General features: G+C 38.1%; 2 protein-coding genes across 2 annotated transcripts; one reads left to right on the forward strand and one right to left on the reverse strand.

Moving 5' to 3' along the window:
• The first annotated feature begins 4,360 nt into the window (after positions 1-4,360).
• On the forward strand, positions 4,361-7,935 carry mc5rb (melanocortin 5b receptor). Its single transcript, XM_017472542.3, has one exon. It carries the CDS (start codon positions 4,457-4,459, stop codon positions 5,432-5,434), a length of 978 nt encoding a protein of 325 aa, XP_017328031.1. The 5' UTR covers positions 4,361-4,456; the 3' UTR covers positions 5,435-7,935.
• Positions 7,936-8,996: 1,061 nt separating this feature from the next.
• Positions 8,997-10,300, reverse strand: mc2r (melanocortin 2 receptor). The gene has a single exon (XM_017472551.3). The coding sequence runs from the start codon at positions 10,145-10,147 to the stop codon at positions 9,206-9,208; it is 942 nt and encodes a 313-aa protein (XP_017328040.1). The 5' UTR covers positions 10,148-10,300; the 3' UTR covers positions 8,997-9,205.
• Between the last annotated feature and the right edge of the window lie 4,491 nt (positions 10,301-14,791).

A 14,791-nucleotide genomic window follows, 5' to 3' on the forward strand; every position in this document is an offset into this window, starting at 1 on the left:
GCCCTGCGATGGATTGGCACCCTGTCCAGGGTGTACCCCGCCTTGTGCCCCATGCTCCCTGGGATAGGCTCCAGGTTTCCCCGTGACCCTGAAGAGGATAAGCAGTATAGAAGATGGATGGATGAACATTTACAGTGTTTTTATTATTTTGTTACAGTAATGTGCAGTTTGTGTTTACCTTGTGTGCATTGTATGCACATATTTAAGGTTTCTTGTTACAATGTTTGTTACTCAAAGTAAAATTAAAAAGTAATTAATCATAATTGTGTGGGCCCTATTGTTACTGTAAATGTGTATTTCAGTAATCTAGCTAAGTAAAGGGTTTCAGTTACCAGCATTTATATTAAAATATGGATTCCATGTGTGCAAAACTAAGATTCTAAATGAAATATTGATAACTAATCGATATTGAATTGAATCAAATCGAAACCATATAAATAAGAATCGAATCACCAAATTGGTTGCAATACCCAGTCCTAATTAATATGCTAAATCTGAATACATTTCATGACCACTAAACGATTTTGTGATTTGTGCTCTCGATGTAGCTGTAATTAGTCAAGTGTATATTAGAACCCAGAAAAGATTTTAAGCACTTTTAAGCAAAAAAATTATAATAATTTATTAAATAAGAAAATATTAATATGAAATATTTTTATCTAAATAAATAAAGTCACTGGAAAAGAAAACACATTAGTATCGATATTTTTATTTGAGGATCGATCCTTTCGATACAACATCGGTATAGCAAGTATTGATACTTCAGGATCGATCCACCCACCCTTACTTAACACGTATTTTTCAAACACTTATGTTAGTAGGCTAGCACATTTGTTATTTCTTCTTTACAGAAGCCCTGCAATGCAAACAGTGTTGACGTTTTCAGTAATTATTTTGGCTTAATATCTCATTATTTAAATTCCAATTATTTCAACTCCTAATTTCAACATATTTTGTAATTTTGACATATTTTATTAGTTGACAGATTTTAATATTTAACACCACACAATCTATCAATAGGAATCATTTATGGAATATTAGCTTATAATGCATCTCCTGTATGAACAGGCTGTAAGCCACATGTTGCTTTAGTGGACACACTTGTACTTACCGGTCATTTAATTGGAACGCCTGTGCACCTGCTTGTTTATGCAGTTATCTAATCAGCCAGTCATGCAGATACAGGTCAAGAGCTTCAGTTAATGTTCACATCAAACACCAGAATGCAGAAAAAGTATGATCTATATGACTTTAACTGTGGCATGGCTGTTAGTACCAGATGGGCTGATTTAAGTAATTCATAAACCACTAATGTCCTGGGACTTTCACACACAACAGTCTCTTGAGTTTACACAGAATGGTGAGAAAAAAAAAGAAACACTGGGTGAGGGACAGTTCTGTGGGTGGGAACACCTTGTGGATGAGAGAGGTCAGAGGAAAATGGCCAAACTGGTTCAAGTTGCCAGGAATTTGTACAATGGATATAAAAAGTCTACACACTACTGTTAAAATTGCAGGTTTTTGTGATGTAAAAAATTTTTTAAACCAAGGTAAAACCAATCACATTCAGTCTCATACTCAAAAGTAGTTATCATACATCTGTTATCAATGAAATTATTCTGATTAACCCCAAATAAAGACCAGCTGTTTCTGTAGCATTTTCTCACATCTCCTTGGTTTCATCTGACTGCTGAAGCCATGGTCTGCAAAGAGCTTACGAAGCATGTACAGGGTCTCACTTGTTGAAAGGTACTGAACAGGAGAGGTGTATAAAAGAATTTCCAAATCATTAGATGTACCATGGAACACATATAGATGCTATCAGTAATACAGTGTGTGGCAACTTCCATTGCTTATTATCTTATTGTCTTACATGTCAACTGAGTAATATTTAGTTATGTTTAGGAATGTATGACCAAAGCTCAGTGTGCTATGTGAGGAGGAGGAGCAGTGTCTTGTAGCGAGAGAGAGAGAGAGAGAGAGAGAGAGAGAGAGAGAGAGAGACAGTACACATGTTGGACTCAACACTCCTTCACTTCTTTTCCTGATGCCACACAGACTGCTGAAGATGCTACGTGTATAATTTGTGGCGAGCTTATGGCTAATGACTGCAAGGTGGGACTTCATGTTCTTCGTCTGTTTTTTTTTTTTTTTTCCTGTTTAAAATGAAAGCTACAGTGTTCCTATAGCTTTAAACTATATTGGTGAGATAAAAGTGTAGCTTCTACATTTTCGTTTGTGTACATTGGTGTAACAGCTGCATTTATAGCATGAGGTTGAAAGATGTGGTGATACGCAGTGCAATAATCAATAGATCTCCTTTTGTGAAACAGTAATTGCCACGTTATTTACAGGAGAAGAAAAGCTCATTTCGGTGATGTTTGTTTGTAATTCAAAATGAAGTAGGCATTAAGCTGCAATCAGCTGGAAGAGAATGAGTAAGTCTTGTTATTGGGATCCAGGATGACTCACAGGTATACAATGTGTTGAAAAGATGAAGAGCTGAAACATAATGGACTAACTTAGGATGGGATGTTTCCTTGCAGTGACCTAAGTTTATTGCTTAACTTGGACTTCATTATGTAAAAGTGACCTTTTGTATGATTGGCAAGTTACATTGCTTCACTCCACATGCTGTATTCCCAGTCACCGACGTCAAAAATGACAAATGATAACATGGCGTAATCCTAAGATTTTATGATTCTTATTTTCACACTCTTCTAATTGATGAATGTGTTCTCAATCATAAAGGAAATTATAAAGGAAGCAGAAAGCAGGAAGCTGTCGCACATTGCCATTACACAATATGTGCATTCACAAGTACTCCAGCCTGTGTAATACAGGGATTGTGATTATGGGTTTTTTTTTTATTGTTTGATGATAATAAACAGTGATCTTTATTACATTATATCGAATACCATACTGAAAGTCACTGGTAGCCTGACACAGTTGGCAGCCTGACAATCTGATTTAGCCTTGGTTTGTCTGTCACAATGTGCCTACTGTGAGTTCAGGAAGAAGTAGGCTTCTAGTTCTTGATGCTTTTCTTGGATTGTGTGCTTAACTTCTGAGGAGAGCATATAACAAACAAAACCTACTAAATAACAAGGAACACACCAAATTTGTTTCAAGAAGTGTATGAATGATTTATATCAACACGTATGAAACAATGTCTCTATGTCTGTGTGCACTCTACATGTTTGTGCTGCAATGTGGGATATAACAGCTTTTTCCTTTTCACGTTTGTGTGTCAACTTCAAAATCATCTAGTCCTGAGACTAGATGATTTTCCTGATGATCTCCTGAGATTTTCACAGACAACAGTCTCTAGAGGTACACAGAGAGGTGCAAAAAAAACCCAAAGAACATCCTACGTATGGAGGGTCTCATTTTTTTCCCGTAGTCTTCAACTGTTGTAAAGGTCACTCGCCATTGTTGTAGAGTGATTATTTGAGTTACTATATCCTTCCTGCAAACTTGAACCATTTTCCTCTTATCAACAAGGTGTTTCCACCCACAGAGCTGTTGCTCACTCAATGTTTTTTGTTTTTCGCACCATTCTGTGTAAACTCTAGAGACTGCTGTGTGTGAAATTCCCAGGAGATCATCAGTTTATGAAATACTCAAACCAACCAATCTGGTATCAATATCTATGCCATGATCAAAGTCACAGAGATCATACTTTTCCTTCATTCTAATGTTTGATGTGAACATTAACTGAAGCTCTTGACCTGAATCTGTATGATTTTATGCATTGTGCTGCTGCCACATGATTGGCTGATTAGATAATTGCATGAATGTGCAGGTGTACAAGTGTTACAATACAGGCCTAATAAAGTGAATAGTGAGTATATAATTAATTCATATAAAATTATTTCTCACTTATTCACTCACTTTCCATAACTGCTTTATCCTGGCCAGGGTCGAAGTGGATCTGGATGTGAGGTGCAAATCCACCCTGGATGGCAGGCAAGTCTATTACAGAGCACTATACACTCATACATTCACACTCATTCATGTCTAGGGGCAATTTATCTTAGCCACTCAATCTATTAGCATAATCTTGGGAGGTGGGAGAAGATCAGAGAACTCAGAGGAAAACCATGTAGACACAAAGATGACATGCACAGAAACACTGTACAGAGTAATCCAAGCACAGGGACCCTGTAGCTGTGAGGTAGCAATGCAACAGCTGTGCCATCCTAAAATAATTTCTACCAATAAAAAAAAAGTCCAATGGCGCCAGCGTAATTTTCTTTTATTACACCATCAGTACTGCAGATGTTAGCAACAATTCCTCGTTTTCTTTTTTTGATAATGTTCCCCCCCCCCCCCTTTTTTTAATACAGGTGTGCAAGAATCTTGCATGATGAGTCCATTCACTGACAGCCACTCAGTTTAAAGCTCTTTTTATTTTGTTTTGATTTTTAAGCTGTGAAAGACCCTCAGCCACAAAATGAACAGATCACCACTTGTTCCAAACTCCTCCCTCACAGCCATCAACCACAGTGAGGAGTCCAACAAGTCAGAATTAGGAGTGTCAGGAAATTGCGAGCAGGTCCACATCGCCCCGGAGTTTTTCCTCACACTGGGCTTGTTAAGTCTGTTTGAAAACATCCTTGTTATTCTTGCCATCATCAAAAACAAGAACCTTCACTCTCCCATGTACATGTTCATCTGCAGTCTGGCTCTGGCAGATATGTTAGTAAGTGTTTCCAATGCATGGGAGACTATAGTGATCCATCTTCTGGCTAACAAGAGGTTAATTGTAAAAGATCATTTAATCCGTCAGATTGATAACGTGTTCGACTCTCTCATCTGCATTTCTGTGGTTGCCTCCATGTGCAGTCTGTTAGCCATTGCCGTGGACCGTTACATCTCCATTTTTTACGCACTCCGCTACCACAGCATCATGACTGTGAAGCGAGCGTGCGCAATCATTGGTAGCATCTGGAGCTTCTGCACTGGCTGTGGGATTGTCTTCATTATTTACTCAGACACAACACCAGTGGTGGTCTGTCTGGTGGCTATGTTCTTGGCCATGTTGCTCTTAATGGCATCTCTCTATAGCCACATGTTCCTGCTGGCTCGATCCCACGTGAGGCGCATGGCAACGCTGCCCGGTTCCAATGCCTCTACCCAGCAGCGGGCCAGCTTGAAAGGAGCCCTCACTCTTACCATCCTTCTGGGTATCTTCATCGTGTGTTGGGTGCCGTTCTTTCTCCACCTCATCCTTATGATCTCCTGTCCAAAGAATCTGTACTGCATCTGCTTCATGTCCCATTTCAACATGTACCTGATTCTCATCATGTGCAACTCTGTGATCGATCCGCTGATCTACGCACTGAGAAGCCAGGAGATGAGGAAGACCTTCAAGGAGATCATCTGCTGGTACAACCTGCGCAGTGTCTGTAGCTTCTCCAGTAAATACTGAATAGAACCCATTGGATTACTTCATCACTCAATAAGTTTAATCAAAATGCACAGCATTTAGCACTAAATTGTTAATGGTACAGAATCTTTGACAGCATTTTAGAACTGGATTGGGTCTTCTGTATCTTACTGCTAAGAAAAATGCCTCAGAACTCAGAGGCCTGTCAGCTAGGACTAGGCAATACCACTGATTTTCTTTTCTATTCAAGATTAGTATCCCAATACCAGTATGAATACTTCACTATTGATCTGCCTATGTGTGTTCAGCGTTATGTCCACTTTGTTCTTTGTGAACTAGATCTAGGCCAACACCTCATTATTCACTTGTATTGGATTCTTAATTGCTCGTATTCATTCTTTTATTCTAATTTTTATTTGTATTGTATTTATGTAGTTAGGTTTGAAATGGCTTTTTTTTGTTACTGTTTGACATTTGTATTGATTATGCACTTTAAATTAGTCTTTTTAATTAGCACCTAGACCACTTTAGCCTGGCTAATATCTTGTCTTTCATATTATGAATCTTTGCAGATTTGCTAGGTGCTCTGTACTGCTGGACCTTTAAGAGTTTTTGTCTCTTGATAAGAGAATCTGCTAAATAAGTAATGTAAAATGTAAGACAATCAGTCATACAAGATATACATCTCATTTAAATATATCCTTTGCCCTTATTTCTAATTGACTAAGCTACACTACATATTAGATCATATTCAGCTAGTTAGCTTTAATGTTGACTTGGTGTAGCAAAGGCAGTCCAAAGACAGCTTCCTTTAATTCAGTATTAGTAACTAAATTAGTACTAGTAACCAAAGTAACTAAATGATCACATATTCCCAGACCCATGTGAGTGAGTGAGCTATAGAAAGCTAGCTGGAGGTTAACTCTATAGCTGATAATGAGAAAAATATTGTGAGTAGGTAGGCTATACTGTCTTCTACATCCTAGTATGCTCATGTGACTTATTTTGTATTGAGACCACAGGACCAAAGATCAGCACCTTGCACTGATTGTGAAAAATAATGAAATAGAATAGATAAAAATAATAGTTCCACATTTGTCATACCACAAAAAAGTAAAAGTGTAAAGTAAAAGCAATTAAACAACATGAATTATTGCTGAGTGTATAAGCATGAAACACTTAACTCCTTAATTGTTTTGCTGTTTCGTTTTAGGTAGGCTTTCTTCTGAACATCTCCTATATGCAGTGACATTTTTAATGTTAACATTTACAGTATTATGTCCCCCACGGAGTTAAATGAGTTTGCAGTGCACAAAGTGGCTGTTTGTACAAAAAAAAAATCCCTTGTTTGTAACCTGCTGTGTAAATACCACATGACAAAGACACATGTACAGAGATGTTCTGCCATTATAGCATTACTTTGTACAATTACTTTTTATTTTTATTTTTTATCTATCCATCCATCCATCCATCTTCTATACCGCTTATCCTTCAGGGTCGTGGGGAAGCCTATCCCAGGGAGCATCTGGCACAAGGCGGGGTACACCCTGGATGGGGTGCACAATCACATACACATTCACACACCCATTCATACACTACGGACAGTTTGGACATGCCAATCAGGCTACCATGCATGTCTTTGGACAGGGAGGAAACCAGCATACCTGGAGAAGAACCTCCCCGCAGCACAGGGAGAACATGAAACCTCCACACACACAGGGTAGCGGCAGGAATCGAACCCCCAACCCTGGTGGTGTGAGGTGAACGTGCTAACCAATAAGCCACCGTGCGCCCTTTATTTTTTATTTACTTTATTAAGTCTGTTTTTTAAGTATCTGTGTGTTATTTTGTAAGTTTTCTTTCATCTAATATCTTTGACTTTTGCTTAGTACATTTCCAAAGAGCTCTACTTTCTACTCATTATATTATCAAACACTACTCTGTAATCATTTATTTATAAAGTTATAAGGTGACTTTTTAGTATCAAAGAGTTTCAAGGAGTTCATCTAAATTACTAACAAGTCTAAATTTTACATCACATGACAGCAAGAATAGTTCTTAATACACATTACTGTAATCTATCTGTTGTTACGTATACTTCATGTTTATCCAAACAGTTTGTGTTATGACTGCTAATTATTAACTCAACTATTTTTTTTTTTTTAGTTCAACTATTTTTTTTTATTAAGTCTGAGTTAGATAACATTTGGGAGATGTTAGTTATTTAGATGTTGTTAATTACTGTTGGCGAATGAACAATTTTACCAGTATGTTATTTTAGGCAGATGAAGTTTGTCTTTTATTCTTATAGACTCTTTCTTGTTTATTTATTTTCATACTTTTAGGAGATTTAGGAGTTTATGTTTTCCTACTTTAACTTGAGTGAAGAATTTGAAGCCATACTTCAACTTTTACGAGCGTGAAATAGTAATTGAATAATTGTACATTTACTTGAGTAAAGGATATGGCTACTTTTGCCACCACTGGACAGGACTACAACAAAACTGTGTGCATTACATTTATTTATTTTTTCAAAGTCACTTCCTTTTGCTTTCCTTGTGATATATATATATATATATATATATATATATATATATATATATATATATATATATATATATATGTGTGTGTGTGTGTGTGTGTGTGTGTGTGTGTGTGTGTGTATGTATATGTGTACACACACACACATATACATACACACACACACACACACACACACACACACACACACATATATATATATATATATATATATATATATATATATATATATATATATATATATTTATATTTATATTTATATAAAATTTATTTATTTTGCAGTGGCCTTTGTAAAGTACATAGCTAAATGTATTTCATTATTTCCTGAAAAGTATTTCATTTTCATCTGCTTGAGTCATTTTTACCAGCAGTGTTGGGTTAGTCTAATACTGTCTTAAATGAAATGTTCTAGACATGTGATGTATATGTAGTGATATTGTGTGAGTGTTACTGTATAATGTGGTGTATGGTGTGTGTACAGTACATGGTGCTGATGTATAATTATGGACAAAAAATGTTACAAATGTGATGTATCTGTCAGTTCTGGATTAAGGACAGGGCCACACAGAATTTAATGTAATTAATGAAATAGGCATGAAAGGTTATTTTGATAATATCTGTTTATTATGATAATACTGTATATGTTAGATAGTGTACTGTATATGTTAGATGTTGTATTGAAACTTTCTGGCGTATTACATTCATGAGAAAATATAGTGTTAAATTCTACAGATCTGAAAATTCAGTAAAAAGTAAACATATGAATATTCCTTATGAGAGAGAGGGAGACAGAGAGAGATTGAGAGAGAGAGAGAGAGAGAGAGAGAGAGAGAGAGAGAGATCCCAAATGAGATTAGGAAGACATTTCATGTTTTTCAGCTGTATATGTAAAGAAAGGTTATTCAGTTACAAGGATTGTACTTGATTTAGTTCTAAAATATTTGCATTTATTTTCATCTTTATGGGTAATTATTTTTCATTCTCATGTTTAGCTATGTAAAGTACATGTCTTTTTTATATATGTAACTGGTCCAATAGATATTATCACTGTGCTATACAAACAAGACTGTGTAATGATACAGTTCAGCACTATTAATGTTTTGGGCTTATATTTTAAAGTTTCTCACTTATGAAAATGTTGACTATTTCCTGTTGGTAAAAGTGAATAAGTGACCATGAGAATTTGAATAAATGTTTTAACCAGGGTTCTATGAAGTGATTGCCTGAGTTAATAATTTATTATGGATTCCTAAGGGATACTTCTGCTCTTTGTCATGCAAATGATATTCCAAATGCACATGTGCCGTGGACATAATTTTGAGCTTCCGTTAAGCAGAAGAACATTTTCCAGAAGGTGTTTCGTAGCTCAGCACTCCGGAAGGCATAAATAGCTGGATCGATAACTGCATGACTCATCAGCAGCACCACATGCAGCTGGAAGAGCGACCGATAACACTCACAGTATGGGTTTTTGGGACATATCATAATAATCAGGAGGTGGAGGAAGAAGGGAGCCCAGCAGACCACTAACACGCCAAAGAGGATAGTAACTGTGAGTGCCCCCCTCAGACCACTCTTTCTGTGGTGCCCAGAGGTTCCTGGCATGGATGCGATCCTGCTGGCATGATACTGTGCCAGCAAAAACATATGTACATAGAGCAGAAGGGTGAGGAACAAGGCTGTGAAGAAGAGCACAATGAAGAAGATCTTCACCACTGCGGCCTCAAAGAATGCGATCATGAGAGCACTGCTGAAGCCGCACAGGGCCCAGATCGTGATCAGGATGGATGCCGTGCGCCGCATAGTCATGAGTGTGTGGTAACGTAAGGCGTGGAATATGGTAATGTAGCGATCCACAGCAATCGCAAGGAAACTAAAGATGGAGCCTTGGAATGACATGCAGAGCAGAGTGTCCATCACACGGTCTATCCTGAGCTCAGATGTTCCCTGAGAGTTCAGATGGCCAGTGTCTTTAAAAACCAGCATGATGTTCTCCCATGTTTTGGAGAGGCTGGAGATGGTGTTAAAAGCTGCCAGGCTGCAGATGAAACAGTACATGGGAGAGTGCAGGTTTTTATTGCGAATCACTGCAATCACAACCAGAAGATTTTCACTCAGGCTCACAACACCAATGATGAGGAAGATCTCAATGGGAATCTGAACCTCATGGCAGTCTGTGGCCTCTTTGGTCAGCACAGTAATATTGTTAGTCATGATGCTTGAGTTAAAAGGCAAGGGGCTGGTTCGTGATGGTTATCCTTCCTTTGATTAGTGTCCTCGATACTCTGAAAGAAGTAATAATTGTTAACATAGGTTTGCAATCTATCACACTGATATTTGTATACTGTATATTGTAATATGGTTCTATACTACATGAGATGACACATCTTAACAGAACCACTCTTTGACCACTCTTGGTTTTTATATAAAACTTTGTTTAAAAAAAGTGCCCAAAGAGACGAGGTTTTTCTTAAATGAGAATTGCATCAGTGCACTAGATACACCACAATAATTATAATCAATGACACTAATTAATTTATGAATTAGTCCTATTTACAATTTTATAATAATTACAATTACAATAACTATCAAGCATAACATATAAAGATAGCATGAGCTTTGCTGCTGAATCTAACTTCCAGCTACATTTAAAACTGAGGCAGGTGGAATGATTAAATAATATAAATCTGCAGTAATTTGATGATGATGATGATGATGAGATTTAATTTTATTGTCATTGTGCTGTGTACATTTACAGAGACAATGAAATGTAATGACTAAATTTGTAACTTTAGTGAGCGTATGCTTTTAGGCTTTCAGGTTATTTAGTTTAGTTTGCAGTCAACTGTCATGGTAGTGCCAAAGGGGTGCTGAACTACACTTCCCATCAGCTCCAGCATGTCGAATGTCTCAATCACTCTCACCTGTGTCTCATTTCACCTTGATTAGCACAACTATATAAGTTCTTATTTGCAGAGTCTTATTGTCAAGCGTTTGCTGTTGTTGTGTTTGCCACAGTCTCGCTTACAGTTTGCTCCCCCCCCTTTCTTTTTTGGCCTTGTCTTCGCTACAAAATCCTGACATCAATAATCACTTTACAACTCACAGTTTACAGTCAATAATCAGTTTATAACTATTTGAATTATTGTACCTGATGATGTTAGATCGCTGCTAGGACAAGCCTCTTTTTTTATTACTGAGGATCCTTCATGTGCTCAAGAATAGGAAGATAAACAGCTTACAAATGGCATGTTCAACTAGCCTTATATACTGTATAAATACCTGTAAATTATTATTTATATAATGTAATAAAAAAAATAAAAATCACAGGCAGAGCAAATAGTGTTGAAGCTCCAAGAACCCTATGGCACCTCAATGAGGGTGTATTCCTGCCTCATGCCTAGTGTTACTAAGAGCAGGATTAAGTGGTTACTGAAGATGAATGAATGAATTAATGATTGAAAGAGCCATCAGTCTGCAAAGGCGAGAGCAAGTTGATGAGAAGACTTTCAGAAATTCAGTGAAGCAATTGATTTTGAGAGAACATGACATAATTACAATATATCTGTTGGGAGCAGGGTGTATATCTAATGGGCCTTCAGATAATTTCATGGATAATTTTACAAAATTTTTTGGCATGTCTTTGCATTACATTCACCATTCCATCCTTTTCAGGATGTCTGAAAGAAATAAAACCATTAGGTTATGATGGTAACAAGATCAAAAGGATGCTTGATAAAAATTTATGGTCATCATCACTGTCATATCACAGCAAACCAGTGAATACATTTCAGATCCTGCACTGCGGCCTACAAACATGACCGCCATGGACCAATTCCCAGAACACTCACTTTCATTCTAATTATGCACACGTGCATCCAATCTCACACACAATTACACCACACATAAAAGAGACTTTTGAACACTAGTCCTTGCAAAGTATTATGTGAGTTTTCGTATACCAAGCGTTTTTTTCTCGGTTTATGTGCTATTGTTTTGATCTTGTTCTTGCCCTCGTTCTCGATTCCTGTTTTGCCTTGTTTGTGCCTGTTTCCCAATCACCTGACCCATTGCCTGTTTCTGACCACGCTATTGTCTCATGATTTGGATTTCACTACCTGCCTCTCTTTAATAAAAGCTCTTATGTGCACTTGCATCTGTCCTAACCTCCATTACGTTTAACTACGTGACAGAATACTTCACTTCACCATAGATGCAGCAGGAAGAAGGAGGAGACATCATGCCAGGGAAACCAAAGAAACTGTGCCAGCCTTGAATTCGATCCAGTTTCCTCAATGGACTGCTATTCAACTCCCAGATCCTTATGATGGATTTTTGGGATATCCTGAGTGTTTTCTTGTGGACTGCCAGTTTTATTTTGCTAGCCTAGCAGCTCCCAAGCCACGTTCCTGTCTGAGGTCAAAGAGATGGCCTCTCAAGCCATGTTCCTGTCCGAAGTCAAAGAGACGGCCTCTCAAGCCAAGTTCATGTCCAAGCTCGAAGAGACAACCTCTGAAGCCAAGTTCCTGTCCGAGCTCGAAGAGGCGGCCTCTCGAGACACGTTCTGTCCGAGCTCGAAGAGACAGCCTCTCGAGACACGCTCCTGTCCGAGCTCGAAGAGACAACCTCTCAAGCCAAGTTCCAGTCCAAGCTGGAAGAGACGACCTCTCAAGCCAAGTTCCTGTCCGAGCTTGAAGAGATGGCTTCTCGAGACACGTTCTGTCCGAGCTTGAAGAGACGGCCTCGCACGCCAAGTTCCAGTCCGAGATTGACAAGGCGACCTCCTATGCCAAGTTCCAGTTCATGATCGACGAGGCAATCTCCCATGCCAAGTTCCAGTTCAAGGTCACTGACACGGACAACCAAGTTCTGCTCACGCCCGAGTCTGCTGACCTGGCCAACTATGCGTACACCTCTACGTACACCTGAGTCTGGTGACTCTGCGTACAGCTCTGTGTACACCTGAGTCTGGTGACTCTGCGTACAGCTCTGTGTACACCTGAGTCTGGTGACTCTGCGTACAGCTCTGTGTACACCTGAGTCTGGTGACACGGCCAACCAAGTTCTGCTCACGCCTGAAGCTGACGTCACGGCCAACCAAGTTCTGCTCACGCCTGAAGCCAGGGCGGGGGCTAGGGGTTCTGTCATATCACAGCAAACCAGTGAATACATTTCCCATCCTGCACTGTGGCCTACAAACATGGACCGCAATTCCCAGAACACTCACTTTCATTCTAATCACGCACACCTGCATCCAATCTCACACACAATCACAACACACATAAAAGAGACTTTTGAACACTAGTCTTTGCAAAGTACTATGTGAGATTCCGTATCCCAAGCATTTGTTTCTCGGTTTATGTGTTATTGTTTTGATCTTGTTCTCGCCCTTGTTCTCGATTTCTGTTTTGCCTAGTATGTGCCTGTTTGCCAATCGCCTGACTCATTGCCTGTCTTTGACCACGCTATTGTCTCATGATTTGGATGTGTCTGCCTGCCTCTCTTTAATAAAAGCTCTTATCTGCACTTGCATACATCCTAACCTCCATTTCTATTAATTACGTGACAATCAGCAGTTCAAATGTGCTGAGGAAAATCCTGAAAACATGGAGCACTAGAATAAAGACTTTCACACTGATCCTCAGTACTGATAGTCAAAATGAGCACAACATTACTTTTATACTGTTAATGTGATCAATCAAAAACATTATTTAATAAGTAAATATTATTTTACATATAAATACCGATATAGAGTTCAGTAGTGTCATACATTTGACTGCATGAGTTGGACGCAAACGAAGCAGTTAAGACAAAGACGAGGGATAATTAAAGATTTTCATGCTGCAAGTGAAAACTTTACTGACATTTAAGCTTCCATATTGATCTAGTGCACCGATCAATATGAGAATCAATATGCCAGTTGTTGTTATCCCTCTCAATATAGCATTATTAGTACAGCCTACTCAGTCATAATGGCAAAAAGTATGCCATATTATTTAGAAACATATGCACTACATTGTTGTATCCTGTCTCATACAAAGAGCCATGTCCATTTAAGTATTTAAATGATATTTTGCAATAAGAAAACATTCACATCATCAGATAAACTGTCAACAGTGAAACTGCTACACTAATGCGAAATAACAGTTTGTTAAAAAAAAGGAATTGTGACTGAATAAAAATCATGTCAAAGTATTAGGGCTTACCGCTTTTCTGTTTCTGCAAGCAGTCCTAGTATGATTGCAACTACAAAATGTTGTTCTCCTAGTGTATGAGATCTATTACAAGCAATATCACAGAATTTGTCCACACAAATGCTTGATGGTGCTGTGTACTTTCTTCCTGGGAAGGACATATTCTGTGTTGCTTTGCCCTTGAGTTACTAAAGTACTGTACATTCTTAATGTCTGTTTCTTTAGCCTCGAATGATGGACACCACAAGGCCATTTACCCATCACACAATCTAAACAATAATGTAAAATTCTTTTTTTGTTAATGTGCAAATCCTGTCTCAACCTGCTTCTATATTATGATCCTCCTCCCACATTGCTATAATTTACCTAGGAAATCTTTGAGTCCACAGGTCACTGTTGCATACTCGACACAGCTGACAATCTGTTCTAGGTGGCACTCTGCTGATCAAACATAATACATGATTAGATATGTGAGTAGTTTTATAACCTTCATTATGTTACACTTTATGGGAAGACAAAAACAAATTATATTTAATTATGTATAAGTAATTGTATATAGTGGCATGGCATAGCAGCAAGTAGCATTGCTGTTTCCCAACTCCAGGGTCCAGGGACATCAACCCTAGGTGTGAATGAGTGTGTGAATGTATGTGTGATAGGTGCC

This window comes from Ictalurus punctatus, chromosome 1 (genome assembly GCF_001660625.3).
Source record: "Ictalurus punctatus breed USDA103 chromosome 1, Coco_2.0, whole genome shotgun sequence".
NCBI lineage: Eukaryota > Metazoa > Chordata > Actinopteri > Siluriformes > Ictaluridae > Ictalurus > Ictalurus punctatus.